This window comes from Leptodactylus fuscus, chromosome 7 (assembly GCF_031893055.1).
Source record: "Leptodactylus fuscus isolate aLepFus1 chromosome 7, aLepFus1.hap2, whole genome shotgun sequence".
Lineage (NCBI taxonomy): Eukaryota > Metazoa > Chordata > Amphibia > Anura > Leptodactylidae > Leptodactylus > Leptodactylus fuscus.
In genome coordinates this window covers 68,586,913-68,609,167 of record NC_134271.1, presented here as the reverse complement: position 1 = coordinate 68,609,167, position 22,255 = coordinate 68,586,913, and the positions used below count along the sequence as shown (strand labels likewise).

The following is a 22,255-nucleotide window of genomic DNA, read 5'->3' as shown; positions in this document are numbered from 1 at the left end:
GCCGAATACTGTAGCTCAACGTCCGGGGCGAAACGAAACCCCGAACACAACCTTGACCGCCCGAGTCAAAACAATGACGTCAGTTCTATTGCAGACAGACGTGACGTCTACGTCCTGCCCCCCATTAATTTCCAACCAATGGGATGCTAGGGAGAGGTAGCCCCGCCCACTAATGCTGTCACATGGCCGAGATCATTCTGTCGGGAGTCACTGGGAGACTTTTGCTGCTGACACAGGAGAAGGTGAGTTGTCATGTCAGCGCCACATCCTGAATCTTGCTCTGAGTGACGGACTACAACTCCCAGCCAGACAAGAGTGTGCTGAAACTTGTAGTTCCACACCAGCTGGGCAGTCACTAGTTTCATAGACATTACTAGGCTATACTGGGCCTCTAGTGCAGCGCCCCTGAGCTCAGGTAGAGCCAAAGCTGTAAATCACAAGTCTCCAACCTGTGGCTGTGAGAGCATGCTGGCAGTTGTAGTTCTGCAGCAGCTGGGAGCCCATGTGTCCCTCTGTGCTGGGGATCAGGAGCTGTGATAGGAAGGATCCCCTTGTCCTGCTCTACAGGCTTTCCCCCCCCCATACACATTACAGCACCAGATGCCTGTGACCAGTGGTAACATGGCCGTGCACACTCAGTAGCTGTCAATTGGACATGAGTTCATCTGCTAGCTATTCCTCCTGACTGTCCCATATACATGTATGCTCTGTCCACCTGGGTATACATGTGTCCAGAAGGGGAGAGCAGAGTACACCAGTGTCTGACACCTCTGACCTTAGTCCTGTATGTATACCCTTAGTGCCTGGGGCCAGGATTGGCAAACCAGCTCTAGTGATTAGATAAGGCAGGTTACAATATGTGAGGGCTCGCCTTTATCTAAAGTCCTCTGCCCTATCAGTAATATCTGTATGTCTTACTCTCCTCTCAGCATTATCTGTAGGTCTTACTCTCCTCTCAGCATTATCTGTAGGTCTTACTCTCCTCTCAGCATTATCTGTAGGTCTTACTCTCCTCTCAGCATTATCTGTAGGTCTTACTCTCCTCTCAGCATTATCTGTAGGTCTTACTCTCCTCTCAGCATTATCTGTAGGTCTTACTCTCCTCTCAGTATTATCTGTAGCTCTTACTCTCCTCTCAGTATTATCTGTAGCTCTTACTCTCCTCTCAGTATTATCTGTAGCTCTTACTCTCCTCTCAGTATTATCTGTAGCTCTTACTCTCCTCTCAGTATTATCTGTAGCTCTTACGCTGGGTTCACTCCTGCGGTCAGGGTCTCCGTACTATGGTTTCCGTCTTCTGCATGGCAGAAGACAGAAACCATAGACTGGGTCCGGCCGTGCGCGGCGTTGAGCGTTTTAGGCTCTCCGCCGCGAAACCGGATTTTTTTATCCGGACACAGAGTAGTGCATGTCCGACTCTGTGTCCGGATTATAAAACCCGGTTTCGCGGCAGAGAGCGCAAAACGCTCACTGCCGCGCACGGCCGGACAGCTTTCTCACCCATTCAAATGAATGGGTGAGAAAGTCTCCTGCAGGCTTCCGTCTCCTGCATCTGTTTTATGCAGGAAACGGAAACCTGCAATAAGGACCCTACAACGCAGATATGAACGAGCCCTTACTCTCCTCTCAGTATTATCTGTAGGTCTTACTCTCCTCTCAGTATTATCTGTAGGTCTTACTCTCCTCTCAGTATTATCTGTAGGTCTTACTCTCCTCTCAGTATTATCTGTAGGTCTTACTCTCCTCTCAGTATTATCTGTAGGTCTTACTCTCCTCTCAGTATTATCTGTAGGTCTTACTCTCCTCTCAGTATTATCTGTAGGTCTTACTCTCCTCTCAGTATTATCTGTAGGTCTTACTCTCCTCTCAGTATTATCTGTAGGTCTTACTCTCCTCTCAGTATTATCTGTAGGTCTTACTCTCCTCTCAGTATTATCTGTAGGTCTTACTCTCCTCTCAGTATTATCTGTAGGTCTTACTCTCCTCTCAGTATTATCTGTAGGTCTTACTCTCCTCTCAGTATTATCTGTAGGTCTTACTCTCCTCTCAGTATTATCTGTAGGTCTTACTCTCCTCTCAGTATTATCTGTAGGTCTTACTCTCCTCTCAGTATTATCTGTAGGTCTTACTCTCCTCTCAGTATTATCTGTAGGTCTTACTCTCCTCTCAGTATTATCTGTAGGTCTTACGCTGGGTTCACTCCTGCGTTCAGGGTCTCCGTACTATGGTTTCCGTCTTCTGCCGTGGTGGACTTTAGTAAACGGAGAGGTGCTCCGACCCCGGTGGAGATCCAAGGAACATGTATTGAGATAGTCAGGACCTATAAGTACCTGGGCGTGCTCCTCAATAACAAACTAGACTGGGCTGATCACCTGGAGGCGCTGCACAGAAAGGGCCACAGCAGACTCTACCTGCTCAGGAGGCTGAGGGCCTTCGGAGTCCAGGGGACACTTCTTAGGACCTTCTTCAACTCTGTGGTTGCCTCAGCCATCTTTTTCGGTGTGGCCTGCTGGGGAAGCAGTATATCAACCAGGGACAGAAATAGACTTGACAGGCTGATCAGGAGGGCCAGCTCTGTCCTGGGGAGCCCCTTGGACCCAGTACAGGTGGTGGGTGACAGAAGGATACTGTCTGTGGTGACCTCCATGCGGGGGAACAAATCCCACCCCATGTATGGGACCCTGATGGGACTTGGCAGCACTGTAAGCGACCGTCTGCTTCACCCCAAGTGTGAGAAGGAGCGCTATCGCAGGTCCTTCCTTCCAACCGCGACCAGGCTGTATAATCTACATCAGACCAAACGAAGAGCTCTCCGCACAGAGAACTAATGATTATGAGGATGACCATGAGGTCTTCCTCTTTCTCTTCTGTTTTTCCTTAGCTGCCATGGACTCCTAGTATATCTTCTCTTCTCAGCTTATGTGTGTCTACGTCTGTAACATATTACTCTGTATTATCCTGTATCTGTATTACTATGCTGCTGTAACACGCTGAAATTTCCCCAAGGTGGGACTATTAAAGGATTATCTCTCTTACTCTCCTCTCAGTATTATCTGTAGGCCTTAAAACTCTACACAGTTCCTTCATTCCTTTTTCTTGAAGGAGTTTTCCAGGATACCATATGAATGGGATCTATATGTGAAATGATCACTTTTACTGCCCAGCCTGGGAATAAAACATTCTGTTAAAGGGGCTGTATCAGCAAAATTATGCTAATAGAGCTCCACATATGCGTGAATAGCCTTTAAAAAGGCTATTCAGGCACCGTAAATGTTATATTAAACCCTTGTCCTGTTTTTAAATAAAAACATTAAAAATATATGCAAATCTTACCGTACGCGCACTCACAAGCAGTATCCATATGTCATTAGAGATGGGGCACCTCATAGATGGGAGTGGTTAATGATGTCATAACATTTAGGCTTTACCCTGTTACCCTTGACGACACCTATTCTTGGGCTAAACATGCCAGTGGAGTCCTTCCTTTCTAATTTAGCAATGTGTCGATCTATACTGCAGAAAAGCTCTTTTAATTGTATTGTGACTGATGCTATATTATTTATACTACAATTTAGATTTTATTATCCTATCCTAGTAGCTATGGAGAATAGTTAGGTATAGTCCCATGTATAGCCTGTCTTATAAGAGACACTGTATTTGCATTGTGAAGGTTAGACTGGTGTATGAGCGCGCACGCAGGGCCGGCGGCATCTCGCCGCTTGGCTTTGCATATGTGACCCCGGAGCGGAACAGCATCGCTTCTGCAGCTGCTGTCTTCATGCAGGGCAGAAGCATAGCGATGTGCCTGTGCCGGCATCTAACAGTCCCCAGCATCCGCCTATTACAGCGGATGCTGGGGAGTTAGACGCCGGCACAGGTGAAGCCGTCACAGGTGAAGCCAGCAACATCGCTATGCTTCTGCCCTGCATGAAGCCAGCAGCGGCAGAAGCGATGCTGTTATTCCCCCCCACTCCCCCTCCCCTGCAGGGCAGAAGCATAGCGATGTTGCTGGCTTCACCTGTGCCGGCGTCTAACCCTGTATTGGCGGCCCCTTCCCCCAAAGGGTAAACTACCCCCCCCCCACCCACCAGGCTCGCTCCCGTGCACTTAGCCCCTCCTCCCTCCCCCATCAGAGCAGGCAGATACATCACTTGACTCAGGAGCAGCTAGGTCAGGGCTGTGGCCACAAAAAAATGAATAAAGTAAGATAGTGGCCAAACAAAGCAGTTTTGCTGAAGCAATGTATTTAGGAAAAGTCTTACATTCACATTAATAAGCAGTATAGATAGGATCCTTGTGACGGGACAACCCCTTTAAGTGTTCCCTTTATTTTTTTTGAGCAGTGAAGATAATTAATTAGATGCATAGCCTGTTACATATTTACTTTCATATGAGGTCAATCACTTATATTTTTTGTGAATTACAGGAGTTTTGCTGCTTCTGACTAAACATGGCTGTCAGACATTTATATAGAAGTTCGAGTTGGCCTATTCTAAAGTAACGGAGTCCCTGGTTTGGCCTTTTGTTTCGAGATAGTGTAGAAGTACTCTAGAAAAGAAACCAGACAGGACAAGAGCTGCTATACACAGCCTGCCTAGCATCATTGTGGGAACTATTAAAATAAACCTTAAACATATATACCATCAAAAGTCTGCTCTTATTTCTTGTCACTTGCTTTGATTATCCCTCAGGCTTGCATCTACACTGGGTCTCGGCGATGCTGTATTCAACGTGACTTACCTTATTGACACCAGTTGCAGTAAAGGCTGCTTTCATAGTGACTAAGATCTATTGCCGTGATGGCGAATCTATGGCACAGTTTTCAGAGGTGGCACTCAGAGCCTTCTCTGTAACCACCCATCTGTGGAACAGATTATGCTGTGTGGGGGCCACTGTGGATCAGATGGCACTGTGTGGGAGCCACTGTGGATCAGATTACACTGAGTAGGGGCCCTTCACTATTTGTATCACACAGTATCTGTTTTATCACAGACATGTGATAGTATTACAGATCTTAATAACATTGCACAGTCACGATAAAACAGATCCGTGGATGTAAATCGTGAACATTAATTGTACAAAATGATACCAAATGCAGTACAATGTTGTTTGTATAATGGGAAGCTTGGTAAAGCCTCACTCGCACAATGATACTTTGTGGGTCCGTGATTGTCTGAAATTGTGGATCTGCAGAGTAAGGGTAAATTGCTGTGTTGGCACGTTGTGATAAATTAGTGGGTTGTAGTTTGGGCACTTGGTCTCTAAAAGGTTCATCATTACAGTGTATACACAGGGCCAATGTGGACCGGAAGCAAGTGGTAGTGCAGGATCAGAGCAGATGTTTTACATGGAGTTAAAATGGCTTATGAGGCAGACCTCTCCTTTTAATGTCAGGTGTTGAAGAAAATGGCTGCCTGGGCCAGGCTTTCACTGCAGTTTTGTGCTTTTGAACAGATTTACATATTAAAATAAGTTATTACCTTCCAGACATAAGTCTTCCTGCCGTTATGTAATATGTTTTAGCCTCAGTGATATGATGCTACATTGCGACGTTCACATCCTGATACATAAAGATCCACGTTCTTATTTGTGACTATGATATCATAAGGCTTGGTATTGCTTTCTCCTGTAATACATATCCTTACTGTGACAATCCTGTTTCTGTTCCAGCATCGAACATGCCGATTAACGTGGATGATATCATGCGCCTTTTGTGCCACTTGTCAACGGAGCAGAAAATGAAGGCTGCTGTGAAGCATTCTGCCAGGGGAGCTGTGGCTGCTGGTGCTGGGGCCTTTGTGGGAGGATTGCTAGGAGGACCTCCAGGAATAGCCGTGGGTAATATACAAGCTTTAACAACGTGAGGTTGGCTGCCATGATATCCTTGGATAATCCAAGATAATTGTATATAAACGGTCCGCTCAGTTTTAGCATAGCAGACCTTACAGGGGTTTTTACCCAGCTTTCCTAGACTCCTCAACTTGGCTAAGCATTGATATATTAATTCAGTAATAATATTCTTTATTTATATATAGCGCCAACATATTCCGTAGCACTTTACAAATCAGAGGGGACATGAACAGACTAAATATATCCAATAGTAGGAGTGAGTGCCCTGCTCGCAAGAGCTTACATTATGAGAGGAGGTAGGGGGACACGAGATCAGAAGGTTTGTTTGCTACAATGGTCCTGCCATCTTTTTAATAGAAAAGGTTGTGTAACTGAGGCTGTATGAACCCGTCACCAGCCAGTATCTGTGAATAAACATATACTAAATGCAAGGAGTTCAGCGAAACTTCTAGAAGGAGCGGACAGGATCTGAGGAACAGAGGAGAAAGGATAAAGAGTTATTGTTCTACATCTCCGCACACTACATGGTGATCAGGTCATATACGCCTGACCAAACTGATCGGATTTTGGGGCAGTTTTGATGCTGCTGTAGTTGGGGATTAATCATATTGTCCAGGGTAAAGCGTTCCAGAGCACTGGTGCAGCTCAAGAAAAGTCTTGAAGATGGGAGTGGGATGTTTGGATTGTTAAGAGGATGCAAGTCTAAGGTCATTGGCAGACCAGAGAGAACGATTAGGGCAGTGGATAGTGACGAGAGAGGAAATATGAAGGGGGTGGGGGGTGCAGCGCTATGGTTGGATTTGTAGGTCAGAGTGATAATTTTATATTGTATTCTGTGATGAATGGGCAACCAATACATCGACTGACACAAGGTAGATGCGTCTGAGTACTGGTTTGACAGAAAGATAAGTCTGGGGGTTGTATTCAGGGCAGATTGTAGTGGGGAGAGTTTAGTAAGAGGAAGCCCAATTAGATGAGAATTGCAGTAGTGAAGGTAAGAGAGAATCAGAGCGACAATGGGGTTTTTTGATGTTTCCAAGGTGAGAAGAGGGCAAATTCTAGAGATGCATTTGAGGTGCAGGTAACAATAGTGAGCAATTGTCTGAATATGTGGGGTAAAGGTGAGATCCGAATCAAATACAACCCCAAGACAACATTCATACTGCCTCAGTGTAAGGGTGCGTTCACACGATGTAACGTTGCGCGTGATCTGGCACGTATACACGTGCCGGCAGATGACGCACTCAAAATGCTCCTATTCATTTCAATGGGAGTTAGGAGCGTATACGCCACGTTATTTTGCGCCCGGGATTTTGCAACTGTGTCGAAAGCAGGGGAGAGGTCAAGGAGGAGGAGGACAGAGTAGTGAAGCTTGGCTTTGATAGTTGGGTCATTAGTGATTTTGGTTAGGGCTTGTAAAACAATCAATTAAACTCAACAAATGAACTAAGCAAGCTATGCACAGAAAGACTAAAGCCGGGTTCACACAGGATTTTTTGGTCCAGATTTTGAAGTGGAATCCGCGTCAAAAAACTGCCTCAAATTTAATTCAATGGATTCCTTTTTTCCGCCAGTGGTTTGTTGCTGTTCACGGAGAAAAGAAGCGACATGCCCTTTCTTGACGCAGATTCCGTGGCTGATTCTTCCGTGGCGCGACACTCCCTCCTGACTAGGCCCATTCATTTGGGCCAGATCCAGAGTAGAATGCTGTTACTGGATGCCAGTGCACTGTATGCACTCATTTTAATGGGTTTTTAAAGGAAACCGCTGGTGTCCATATGTAGCCTTTCCATGGTGAAACTGTTTTGTTTTGTTTTTTTTGCACGGACACAAAGGCAGACATGCAGGACTTTGTGTCCATGCAAAAAAAAAAAAAAAAAAAAAGTTTCACTCTGGAGAGGCTGTATACAGATATCGAGGGTTTGCTTTAAAAACCCATTGAAATGAATGGGTTTTTAAATTGTCTGCCAGCAAGCTGTCCTTATGGAGTTTTTCCAGGAATTTAGGCAGAAATAAAGGACGGACAGCGGCGTAAGCCAATTTTTGTACTGACAACCCCTACCCAACCCAAAACCTTCTCAGGAGCTGCTGTATTGACTTATTTTACTTGTTTAGCGCTGATGTATTCTGTAGCACTATACACATATTGTCAGTGCTTACCCCATAAAGGGCTCACAGTCTAAATTCTCTATCCCTATGTGTTTGGAGTGTGGAAAGAAATCTGCATTTCTGGAGGAAGCCCACATGTCCCCCAAACCTCTAAGGAACGGATAGAACAGACTATGAAACTGTTGGGTCATTTAAGGGGTTATTCTCATGTTAATATGATATCTCCTTGGATATAGGATAACATGTAGATCAGAGGTGCACCTGCAATCCTATATATAGGGGATAACTTCTTAAGATGCAAGTACCCCTTTTATTGTGTTTTGTTTTTGTTGCTGATGCTTTGACTCTTGGTAACAAAGCCGACTCTACTCTGGAGTAGTGGGGCAGCACGGTGACTCAGTGGTTAGCACTACAGCCTCGCAGTACTGGAGTCCTGGGTTCAAATCCTGCCAAGCAAGGACAGAATCTGTGAGGAGTTTCTATGTTCTCCCTGTGTTTGCGTGAGTTTCCTTCCACACTCCATACTGATGAGCAATGCAGATTGTGAACCCTATATGGGACAATGATTGACAATGTCTGTGGAATATGATGGCACTATATAAGTAAGCAAAATAAAGGAAGTAAGTGATATCAAGAGTACCGGCCTCCTCAGATACCCTCTGCAAAAATTATGAATAGGCCCTGGGGGAGCAGAGTGTATATTAGTAAAACAGCTTATGCAGGGATTGCTTTATTTCCTAGATAACGCCTCTATAAGTGACCCATTTCTTACTGATTTTGTGTTTTCTAGGTGGAGCTCTGGGAGGTGTTCTAGGAGCCTGGATGGCAAATGGACAATTCAAGCCTATTCCTCAAATCCTCATGGAACTGCCACCTGTGCAGCAGCAGAAACTGTGTGAGCAGATCTACGCTATCATCAGAAACCTTGACTGGACTGATGCAACACACCTTATCATGCTTGTATCAGGCAATGCTGCTTTACAACAGCGGGTGGCAGCAGCGCTCATCAGTTATGTGACACAGGAACTGAGAGCAGAAATCCAGTATGGAGACTAGAATATTACAGGAGTCACATTACCGCACAGCTGACTGCCACTGGGGTATTTTAGTATCATGACTATGAAGACTGACTGATATAATAGTTTGGATCTATTTGCTGGTTGCCACAGGGTGGCTGTATATAGCACAAAATGGCTAAAGAACAATTCAACTGACAGGACTCTATATAATTTAATTTTTTTTTTTTTTTAATTTTATTAAGTAGTGACTTGAAATTGCTGACCATGTTAGTCTTGACAATGACTTTGGACACACAATATCTGGAATTGCACGATCTTGTGCCCTTAGAAACCTAATTAGATAATTTGGTTTGCTTTAATAGCAGCAAATGAGAACCTAGACTGTCACCCTGACCTTTACCTGTCTTACTGGGTAGATAAAATTCACCACAAGTTTTAAGATTTGACTGACCTATGCCAGATCGGGCTACTTTGCCTTTACCCCTGTGATCGGACCTTGTAGTGTCTTTAGAAGCTGTACTAGGACTTCAGTTAGTATTTAGGGTAAGTTCACAAGAGGCTTTTTTTGATCAGAACCTGAGGTGCAGGCCACCCCTCAGATTCCGATCCAAAAGCCGGGTAGCTATGACTTAAAGCTGGTGCACTGCACCGGCATCCAGCCGTGCACTCCGCTCCAGATTAGGCCCAGTGACTGGGCCTAGTCCAGAGGAGGGTGTGTGTTCAGGCTGAATCGTGTTGCGAAACAGCCTGAAGAATGAGCACTTTGCATTACATGTGAAATATTCTGGATTATTAGATGTAGATAGGAACCTATTTATAATATGTCTAGACCACCAGTTAACGTTTTTTTTTTTTTCCATTGTCCACTTAGTATTAACTTTTTAGTCACCAGAACAGCCTCAACATCAGGTTGCCTGCCTCATAATCCCTTTGTGCAAGTACAGGGCTGTAAGGATAATTCTTTTCAAAATACCCATGTTCAGATTTGCTTGAGTGATAGTTATTTCATACATCTATGATTTTTAAATCCATTCACTACAACCTGGGGTTTCCAGACTAACCTTGAAACCCAGCATTCCCTTGTAGCTGCAGGCTATCAGTAGAAGTTTGGGAAAAGGTGGAAAACCAACAGGTTGCAGAATGCCAATGTACCTAATACGGGTAAATTGGGTAAAGAACCCATATGGGCATATCTGGCATTTGAGAATAAAATGTGAACTACTACACTTCCAGATAAATACATGAATGTAACAAAGTAGGAAGACCCCTTTAGGCAGGAGCCCCATGTAGCATAAATGCCACAGTTTAGGTGTGGTGGAAATGTTGCAGGAAAACCTGCTGCATTTTACAGTCACCGCAAAGTGGATGGGATTCACTAGAATCCAATCCCAATACACTGTAGAAAAAAAACTGTAAATCAGTGTGGTGGTACAGTGTAGAAGAGCAGCCATGCCTTTCTGACTCTGGACAACCCCTTTAAGGCTAAGGCCCCATGTGATAAGCTGCAGCCAAAAAGCGCTGTGGGGAAAACTGGCGTACATGCATCGTGGTTTTTCACTGAAAGTCTGCAGAGTTTTCCTCCAGTGTTTCTGCAGGTGTAATTGATTTGCTGCGAATTACAAAATAAAAAAATCAAGCAATTTTGAAATCGCGGCATTTCCTCTGTAGATTTTATTTATTTTTTTCCTGTAATGTGGGGCTAGGATTAGCTAGAATCCTAAATCCATTTTGCAGGTAATGTAAAACAACAGTTTTGGCTGCAGCGTTTCCACTGTTTACACTACGTGGGCACCCGGCCTCACAATAAGCTGAGCACAGGGGTAATTCTGTGCAAAAACTTGGCTTTACAACAGCTGAAATGGAGCATTGCACAATTTCACTGAAATCAATGTGCTATCTTTAGAAGTGCTTGGTTCAAGAGTGAGCTTTTTTTAAAAAAAAAATCTCTTGTGTACATTTAATGTTCACCTGAACCTTTGAAAAACTTTTGAGTTTATGGCAGATTGTGTCATTTAATACAGTTTAGAGCCTTTTTGTGAAATCCTGCACATTCCCCCCCCCCCCCCCTTATTTGTTGCAAGCTAAAATGTCTAAACTGCTTATACTAGATGGGTGAGATGGGCTGATATAAAAGGCAAGGAAACTCGGGCTGGAGTGGGGTCACTATAAACTATAATATGTGTGTATATATAATGTATAGATACATACACACACGCCTACATAAATCTCAGTTCTACCTATAAAATAACACCAGTTAAAAACACATTTGGGATTGGGAGTAATGGGGAGAGAGAGATATTTCTGCCAATCCCATCTGTATCTTTAATTTGTGATATCTCTGGAAAGAAGAAAATTATACCTTGAAGCTAAGGCTTCATGTAGCAAGCAACCCCCAAAAAGTGTGGCGGAAAGCCTGCTTTCACAGAAACCATGCAACGTTTTCCTCTATGGACTTTATCCATATTATACCTATAGGAGAATGGCAATGTTTCTGTAGGTATAATTGACATGCTGTGATTTACAAAAACACGGCTGTTTTTGATATTGCAAAATTTCCGCTGCAGATATTTTCCTGAAATGTGTGAATGGGATTAGCCAAAATCCCGTCCACTTTGCAGGTACTGTAAAATGCTGCGGATGTATTTGCAATGTTAAGCAACTCCTTTTCCTTGCATTATACAAGAGCCTATACACATGTTCACCGTTGCCTACAGGGTACAGCTCTCAATACAGAAACAAGGGAAATGATAAAGTGCAGGATTTCACAGAAAAGAGCCAAAATTGCTTAATAAAGCATATTACAAAATTTATTAATATAAATGTTCCCAGAAAATCCAAAGCTGTTTGAAAGTTTCTTGAATTTTGGTTGCTTTTGTTATATTTTCTATTGAAGTGAAGGGCCTAAAATGTTGAGGACACCGTGAACAGCCTTATTTTTTGTGTGTAATTAATATAATCATATTACCTCTTTATTCTTTGAAGGATTTATAACCGTTTTCATGACTTGATACATCAATGAAATATGCAGAACAATAATTTGCATGTTGGTTGTAAGTTTGTATTTTTCCAAATAAAATGAAATCGTCCGTCTGTGGCAAGATATGTTACTCCAAAATTAAGTTGTGGCCCCTATGTCACACACATTAGGGGTCTGCATTGGGACAGAATAGCCCTGCAGTATTCATGGCAGCAAAAATACCATAAACAGTGACGCAACCTAAAAACACTGAGCCTACTTGCTTCATCTTCCAGTGACTGTGCCACTAGGGCAGAGACTGTCTAGTAATGCACTGCAAAAGTAAAGCTACTAGACTAGATCCAGTGTAGCCATTGTACAGATTTGGCATTTTGTGAAAGAAAGTAGCTAGTTGGCTCCCTACTGTCAGGTAGGTGGCCCTGGGATAAAGCAGACAATCTACCCACCCATCTGACAGTAGTGAGCCTAACTTGCATATTGGGTGCGGAAACAAATTCCAGTTGGCAACTTTACCAATTTTCCCCAAAAATAGGAAGAATATGTGAACCCCTGGTTGAGTTATCTGCATACAGCTCCATGATCCAGTTGGAGGTGTGTGGGTGTATGTATGTATGTATGTGTGTATATATATATAATATATATATATATATATATATATATATATATATATATATATATAATTCTTTTTTTTTTTTTTTTTTTTTTTTGAATGGATGCAAAAAAAAAAAAATTCAATTTGTACACATTTATCATTCGCGGCGTCTTCCATGTACTCGGCATCTGCCCAGAGAGATCTGCAGTGGTGGATGTAAGCTCTGGCGCTGGGAGCAGACAGTTCCTAAATACCTGTCCAGCTGTTCAGCACCGGAGCTATTTGTGAGGAACAGACATTGCCTTGGAAACGGGTAAAAAAATCGCCAACCGCAGCACAGCCGCCATCCTCGGGAAAGTCCACATGCTGTTTATAAAACGCAACCATCTGTTTCTCTGTCATTTATGAGCTTGTGTCTTGGTGGAATGTAGCAGATGGGGCAAATTCTCTTGGCTTCTTGTTTTATTTGTGTTTTTCTTTTTATTGGAAATTAGCATTTTTATAGCTAACCCCTGAGCTGCCAGAAAGCAAAATGAAGCTTTTGAAGTTAGAAGAACCAATGAATGAAGTTGCCCAAATAGTTACCTTGGACTTTTCTTAAAGGTAAAGTTGAATTTTCTTTTTCCTTCAAATGTATTTGAGAATATGCTTTAGACTTCTGATGCACAGACTTTTCCTTTTGAGGGTGGAAATATTTTTCTATAAAAGCATGCAGTGTTTTTGGGGAAAAAAAAAAACACTAAAAAAAAAACCTTGAAACAAAACATTTAGTTTGCAAGTTTCATACCCCCTCCTCCAAATTTTACATGACCTGTCTATTATTATGTATGAGTGAGCTTGAAAGCTTTCCCATACCAAAAACAATAAGGTGGCCATGTATGGAAGCCTTACATCACAATTGTAAAATGGCATAACAATGGGCGCCGAAGAGGCCAAACTGCGGGAGTCCCCCAACCACACTTTTGTCTTCATTATAATGGGATACAGGGCAACATGGAAATGTTTGCATATTTCATAACTGTAGATTATCTCTACCCTCTTTTATTTGATGGAAAATTGGATATCTATAGCAATACCATGAACATTTGATCATAGCATTAGGACCGGGATCTGTATAAGCCAATGTCCTGACCTATGGTGTGTAAACCAGTCCATTATAACTTGACTTGTCTCCAGCAGCAGCTCTCAAAAAGTTGTTAGATTGTCATGGAGAATAGATTGTATACAATTGTCAATATTAGCTGCCATATTTGGCGTAATCTGCTTTCTAATAGAGGATAGTGGTGTGGAAGCAAATGGTGGAAAGGGGTTAAAGCAGAATGACTCTTGTTTTATAATGGAGGAGGAACGTGATTTGTGATTGGCTGAAGGATCGGCTATCCATAACTTTACATGCAATAGGCCATTGCTATCAGGAAGAGACATATATTTAAGATCCTTGACCTCAGTATACAACCTGTGCCACTATCAAAGGTTATTTTCTACATTGCTGTCCTCTATTGCAGCTATAGTACACATCTCTGCAGTTCCTATAGCTGATCCATTGCCTTCCCATACTGAAAACAGCAGTGTTCATAGTGTGAGTGAGAAGAAGGAGGGTTAATATCTCCTACTATTGGATACAGTACTCTGTGGGATTCATCTGGAAAGTCCTGTGCCAGCTGCTACAATATGTTGGGCTGTTTTTTTCCTACCCTAAATTCTCAGGGTGATGATGACCTGGCGCTGAGCCTAAGCCGAACCGGCCAAAATCTCTTTCACAAAGCAGATCTTGTGACGCGTGTAATTCCAGCCAATTCTCTGCAAAAACAAAACCACTTTACAAAGCTGCTGATCCTGACCAGAGTACACCAGATTTACAGCCATCTGATCACTACGGATATACAATAACTGTCCCCTATGTACAAGAATACAGCCATGAAAATACTGCCTCTATGTAAAAGAATAGCTACTATAATACTGTCCCATATGTGCAAGACTATATCTAATACTGTAACTCCTATAATACTGCTTCTTTGTACAAGAATATAACTACTATAATATTGACCTTATACAAGAATATAATTGCTATAATATTGTTCTCCATAAAAAGTATACCTACTATCTACATGAGTGAGTCTTTGGTTGCTACTTCTTCATAACATTCTTTCTGTTTCCCAGAGATAGAAATTGCTGTGGCTGCAAAAATACATTTGTTGACAGGGCTAAACAATAAAATAAATCTGGTGGACAGATGTGAGGGTCAACTGGTGCGTTGCCTGCTTATGGCAGAGCTGGAACATGGCAGTGAGACACAATGTGGCAAACCCTGCTATATGTTCACTAAAAATGTGGCACTTTTTTTTTTTTTTTTTTACCCACTTTTATTTGTGTCCTAGGGAAAGGAGTGGGTAATTTGAAATTTCTAATTTCCTATGTTTAAAAAAAATATATATATATATATATATATATATATATATATATATATATATATATATTTAACTGTAATTATTAGACTATATCAAGGGATCTGATAGCTGATGCGTCTCCACAAAAAATAGTGCCTCAGATGGTGCCCACCATCAGTACAGATATGGATCACTGGCATTAATGCTGCGTCTCTGCTGTAGCCTACAGCAGAAACCCGGCAGCTATGGCAGCCACTCTGCTCCTGAGCGGTCGCCATATTCAAATACTCGATTTATATATACACTAGCTGGTATCCGTGACTTCGTCTGTGGTGATTGTAGAAGTGGGTAAATACAGGTGCGGGTAAGGTTTTCGTACTGTGTATAAGGTATGGGATATGAAATGTACCTGTGTATCTTGTTTTTTCTGTAGTTCTGAGAATACGTGAGACTTTTGTGTTGAATGCTGCTCTATATTTTACAGCTCAATTTGTTCCAAACACACAGCCGCAAAAACAGGATCTATGTGTATGGGCCCATTGAAATGTACAGGACCATAGTTTTATCCACAATTGTAGATAAAAGTCTGGCCCTGTGCATGACAGTTTAGTGACTCCATGTGCCTCTTATTAATAGCAATTAACCCCATCACGTCCCTCACATTAAAGGGGCTCTATCACTAGGAAAAGTCATTTTTAACTAATCGCACCTTTGCATAGCCTTTAGAAAGTCTATTCCACACCTACCTTTAGTATGTAGATTGCCTCAGTGGTTTCTGAAGAAGTCCGTTTTTATTCATATGCTAATTAGACTGGTGCATGATAGATCGTGCACACCTCTCCTATTGTTTCCTATGGGAGACTGCTGCTGCTGATGATGACTCAGCTTCCTGTTTGCTTCACACACATAGAAGATAATAGAAGAGAGGAGGCTGCTGGGAACTTCCTGTACTGGCTGGAAACTCATTAGCATATGAATAAAAACTGACTTATTCAGAAACCACTGAGGCAATCTACATACAAAAGGTAAGTGTGGAATAGACTTTCTAAAGCCTATGCAAGCATGTGTTTAGATAAAAATGACTTTTCCCAGTGATGGAGCCCCTTTAACCCCTGTGTAAGAGTTACTGATATGTGAGAGACTTGGAGGTAACAATTAAGTATCTTCATTATTGAGGTCTTTTATTATTACCTCCATGTCTCACATACAGTTAGGGCCAGAAATATTTGGACAGTGACACAAGTTTAGTTATTTTAGCTGTTTACTAAAACATGTTCAGAAATACAATTATATATATAATATGGGTTGAACGTGCACACTCCCAGCTGCAATATGAGAGTTTCCACATCCAAATCGGAGAAAGGGTTTAGGAATCATATCTCTGTAATGCATAGCCTCCTCTTTTTCAAGGGACCAAAAGTAATTGGACAATGGACTCTAAGGGCTGCAATTAACTCTAAAGGCGTCTCCCTCGTAAACCTGTAATCAATGAAGTAGTTAAAAGGTCTGGGGTTGATTCCAGGTGTGTGGTTTTGCATTTGGAAGCTGTTGCTGTGACCAGACAACATGCGGTCAAAGGAACTCTCAATTGAGGTGAAGCAGAACATCCTGAGGCTGAAAAAAAAGAAAAAATCCATCAGAGAGATAGCAGACATGCTTGGAGTAGCAAAATCAACAGTCGGGTACATTCTAAGAAAAAAGGAATTGACTGGTGAGCTTGGGAACTCAAAAAGGCCTGGGCGTCCACGGATGACAACAGTGGTGGATGATCGCCGCATACTTTCTTTGGTCAAGAAGAACCCGTTCACAACATCAACTGAAGTCCAGAACACTCTCAGTGAAGTAGGTGTATCTGTCTCTAAGTCAACAGTAAAGAGAAGACTCCATGAAAGTAAATACAAAGGGTTCACATCTAGATGCAAACCATTCATCAATTCCAAAAATAGACAGGCCAGAGTTAAATTCGCTGAAAAACACCTCAAGAAGCCAGCTCAGTTCTGGAAAAGTATTCTATGGACAGATGAGACAAAGATCAACCTGTACCAGAATGATGGGAAGAAAAAAGTTTGGAGAAGAAAGGGAACAGCACATGATCCAAGGCACACCACATCCTCTGTAAAACATGGTGGAGGCAACGTGATGGCATAGGCATGCATGGCTTTCAATGGCACTGGGTCACTTGTGTTTATTGATGACATAACAGCAGACAAGAGTAGCCGGATGAATTCTGAAGTGTACCGGGATATACTTTCAGCCCAGATTCAGCCAAATGCTGCCAAGTTGATCGGACGGCGCTTCATAGTACAGATGGACAATGACCCCAAGCATACAGCCAAAGCTACCCAGGAGTTCATGAGTGCAAAAAGGTGGAACATTCTGCAATGGCCAAGTCAATCACCAGATCTTAACCCAATTAAGCATGCATTTCACTTGCTCAAATCCAGACTTAAGGCGGAAAGACCCACTAACAATCAAGACCTGAAGGCTGCGGCTGTAAAGGCCTGGCAAAGCATTAAGAAGGAGGAAACCCAGCGTTTGGTGATGTCCATGGGTTCCAGACTTAAGGTAGTGATTGCCTCCAAAGGATTCGCAACAAAATATTGAAAATAAAAATATTTTGTTTGGGTTATGTTTATTTGTCCAATTACTTTTGAGCTCCTAAAATGTGGAGTGTTTGTAAAGAAATGTGTACAATTCCTACATTTTCTATCAGATATTTTTGTTCAACCCTTCAAATTAAACGTTACAATCTGCACTTGAATTCTGTTGTAGAGGTTTCATTTCAAAACCAATGTGGTGGCATGCAGAGCCCAACTCGCGAAAATTGTGTCACTGTCCAAATATTTCTGGCCCTAACTGTATTAGTAACCTTTATATGAGGCACACAGGGGGTTAATGTGACAGACATGATGGGGTTTATTCCTATTAATGTGAGGCACATGGAGTTACTAACACTAAACTAATAACCCCAAATGCCTGACATTAATGAGAATAAGAACTAAAGGAAGGGACCTGTGTGTTTTTTACTTTCACTTTGCTAGCAGCTTCCTCTCCTCCTCGGGGAACCTTTGCAGGATGCAGACGGCAGGAGCTATCACTATAGCAGGCAGAGACCTGAGCGATTAAGCTCCACCCCCCTGGGTTTCCTGCACCCCTCGCATTGGAGGGCAGTGAGAGAAGGGGAGTGTCCTTATGCCTCAGCTCTAGCAGAGCACTGAAGGGACGATCGGACTTCATTTAACTCTTGCAGGTCCTGTGTTGCTGGCGTGCCAGTGAAATATGGTAGGAGTGCCACTCTTGGCACATGTGCCAGGGTTTGCTGACCTCTGCTGTAGAGGGTAATATGAATTTTGTGACTTGCTATGGTCCAAAGTGTGTGAGATTGCAGAGATAGTGATGTGAGTTTGGGTTTTGTGGGGGTCCTGGGAAAAACGTATGTGCACTATTGTGACAAAAAGTAGCCTATTGCGCAATCCTGTGTAGTAACTATGTTTGTGGAAAATTTCAGCCAAATCGGTGGAGCGGGTTCTGCGTGATTGAGGAACAAATATCCAAACATCCAAACACACAAACCCACAAACATCCAAACTCACAAACTTTCACCTTTATAATATTAATAGGATTTTGAATGATACAGCTATAAGGGTATATTCACATGTGGCAGATTTGTTACAGGAATTGCTGTGGCTATTGCATTTATTTTAATGAGGATTGTAAAAGTTCCTGTCTTTGTCACCAAACAATTCCATTCATATAAATATAACATCTTTATTTGCAGAACTTCAGCAACAAATCTTCCAATGTCTAAATATACCCTAAAATTAATTTTGGGCAAATGTCTTTAATCTTCTGGATTGGTTGCTATGGGCAACAAAATAGTTTCTCTTTGCTTATCCTGAGGTACATTGCATATGACACCACACAGAGGATGACATCAGTGTTCTGTGATGCAATAAGAGGCTAGAACTGTAAAATAGTCAGAGACCTTCCACTAGTCTATAGCAGAGGAAGTAGTAACCCAGTTATTACAGGGGACAACAGAGAGGAATCTGCTCAGTGTCTGCAAGTTTTTTTTCATCATGTGCTCCTTACCCCCTGTACCTGTAGCACGCCTGTTTCTTTTGCTCAAGGCAAGATCTGTTGGGGCAATACTAAAAGAAGTAATATCAGCTGACTTCACAGCTGGGGTTCTGCCAACATGAATAGGGAGGGAGTCACAGTGATGGGATAGTCTGCAAGTCTTTGTAAAACTATTTACACCCAATAAAGAAGCACTGTATTCAGAGGTGTAGTTGAGAGTTCAGTCCGGGGGGGGGAATGGAGAAATACGCCCAAGTGCCCCCCCCCCAAAAAAAATATTATCACTATTCAGTGGCCATATAGTGGTAGATAGCAGCTCTACACAGTGTTCTGCAGACCATTTAGGTGAATACAACACAGGAAACATACAGTGATTTATATATGATGTCTCTGACTGGAATTGTTCACATTTCCAACTCAGTAAAGTTTTAACACAGACACCTTTGGCTGCTCTCTTTTCTGGACACCCCCATCCCGCAGCTATCCCCAATTATTCAAAGAAGTAATATAAACCCCCCTGTGTGCCCCCTTAAATAGTGCGACTTATTAATAACACCATCTGTGTGCGCTCTAATTATAAAGCTTTTCCAGCTAATTGGTCAAGAAGATAGGTCAACAGGGTAGGCCTACAATAAAAGAGAAGTGGGGGTCCAACACCCATGATCCCTGCAGATCAGCTGTTTGAAGGGATTGCAATGCTCATACAAGCACTGTGACTCCTTCTCTATTTACATTGTACAGTTTGTTACTCTCCAGTCTACAAGAGTGTGTGACCACAAACGGTGTCTACGTTCCAGCGCAGAAGGTGCAATGCTGTGACGTCATCACACCAGTCTATGCCAGAAAGCAGACACCTTGGTTGTGTCCCCGATGCCTTGTAAGCCACAGGACTCAAAATGGCAGAGCATAAAGCCAACATTGCTATTATATTGGTGTTTGTGATTGAGGACCCCCCACCCCACGCTAGCTAGGCCTTTGACTCCAATAAAACTTCTACAGATCAGTTGCTGCAATGTTTGAACAAGTGATGTGGCCTCTTCACTGCTTACCAAGAACCGTGCCACTGATCTCTTTTCTGCCTCTCTGATGCACACAGTGTTTCGTGAACATGAGGTCAGACTCAAAGTGCCTTCATCTGACTCCCACAGGCCTGAATTGTGAATTTAACCTTTGGAGGAGAGCATATAACTGTTACATCCAATAGAGAGTAACATGATATATAGCATTGATATTGGGTGTGCAGTGGAAATCCTGCTACATTTATTTCATTGGGAGTGTTGGAGAAAGTCCTGCAGGGTGGATTCACATATTACATAAAATAGAATGGAATCTCAGTTGTGGAATTCATAGTAAAATTCTGCAATAAAATACTGTTCAATATAAATGAATGAGGCTTTATTAAATCTCACTCTGGCCTCACCACAGCATTATATAGAAAGGACAAAGTGGATGGGATTTTTGCAAATCCCATGCCCACTTTGCAGTAAAAACCATGGTGCGGACTCGCTACAATTTCCAAAACCGGTGCGGTTTTGGAATTCACAGCATGTCAATTATACCTATGGAAATGCCAGCAGTTTCTCCATAGGTATCATTGTAACAGAAAGTCTGTGGAGGAAAACTCAGTGAACTTTCTGAAAGAACCGCAATGCCTGCACCACGTTTTTTCCCACAGCGCTTTTTTTTTTTTTGCTGCGGGACGTCCCGTGGGGCCTTAGGTTGAGTTCACACGATGTAACACGCCGCTCATTCTGACACGTAAACACGTGTCAGAGTGAGCGCAGTAAAACAGAATCCCATTGACTTCAATGGGTTCAGTCTTATGCGCACTACCCATTGAACTCAATGGGAGGCTTTTTTACCTATTGTTTTCAATGTGATACACGCGCAACACATTGGGATTCTGTTTTACTGCGCTCACTCTGACACGTGTTTGTGTCAGAATGAGCGGCGCGTTACACTGTGTGAATGCAGCCTTAGCCTCATAGAGGAAAAACAATCTGCCATGGATTCTATGTGTGCTGTGGATTTTCCCATCCTCTACATGTCCTATTAGTTGTGGCAATACTGCAGCCATTTACAGCTGCACGGCAGTGATTGAAATCTACGGCTAAATTCTGAACCGATTCCTTGCGTAATGTGAGGATTTCATTCCAAATTTCCGAGCAGATTTTTAGCCTCATTTAAGTGCAAGAAGGGATGTCCAGTATTTACATAATGTTTATGGGAATGTTATGTTTAACTTACAAACCTGCTCTACCTGTTGCACTTTGCAGAACTTATGACAACATTCTTGACAGAGACAGGGAAAATTTTACAGCTAGACTTTGCAAAACATATTCTTTTTTTTTTTTTTTTAAATGTAGATTGTGATCCCCACATAGAGTTCACAATGTACATTTTTCCCTATCAGTATGTCTTTGGAATATGGGATGGAAATCCATGCAACCACGGGGAGAACATACAAACTCCTTGCCGATGGTTTTTTGCCCGTGGCAGGATTTGAACACCAGGACTCCAGCACTGCAAGGCTGCAGTGCTAACCACTGAGCCACCATGTGGCCCTTGCAAAACATATTCTGTACATCAGCAAACATGAATGTGAATTTGGATGATAAATACTTTCCTATTAAATTGTTGAGCAAATAGATGGCATTGACTCGTTGGAAGGCATGTCAAGAGAAACTGCAAGTAGGGATTGTCAGATCATGGTAACTAACAGAAAGGCACTTGTTCTCAGAAGGACAGGAAGGATTTGTTTGGATCCTTGAATAAATACGTTTCTAAAACTTTTTGTGAGTCCTTAGGAAACAAACTTTTGTCATGTATGGGACTCAATAAAAGGTTTTGACATAAAAGGAGTAGGTTATGCCTTATCCATAGAGTGAGGCATAACTTGCAGAGCGGTGGGTGTCCAACTGCTCAGACCTCACACATCAGGAGGATGGGGGAGTTTTGTTTCTATGCTGAATGGAGTGGTGGTCTGGAACTTTGTGCGCTAGTTCATTCATTTTGATGGGATTTCAGCTTTCTCCAGCACTCCCAATGAAATGAATGTAGCAGGGTGCCCACTGCATGACCACCACACAACTACCATTCCATGTACAACAATAAATGGACAAAAATAACATCTGTTCTTCAGATCTGTTGAACCCCCACCAAGCTGGACGTTAGCCTGTGTCCTGTGGATAACATGACCAGACAGGAAAATCCTTTTAAGCTAAGGCTATCTTGTTTTTTT

General features: G+C 42.5%; 1 protein-coding gene across 1 annotated transcript; it reads left to right on the top strand.

Annotated features, from left to right (window-relative positions):
• Positions 1-168: 168 nt before the first annotated feature.
• Positions 169-12,059, top strand: C7H19orf12 (chromosome 7 C19orf12 homolog). Its single transcript, XM_075282070.1, has 3 exons — positions 169-242; positions 5,671-5,838; positions 8,750-12,059. Exons 1-3 carry the CDS (start codon positions 173-175, stop codon positions 9,013-9,015), a joined length of 504 nt encoding a protein of 167 aa, XP_075138171.1. The 5' UTR covers positions 169-172; the 3' UTR covers positions 9,016-12,059.
• The last annotated feature ends 10,196 nt before the right edge of the window (positions 12,060-22,255 follow it).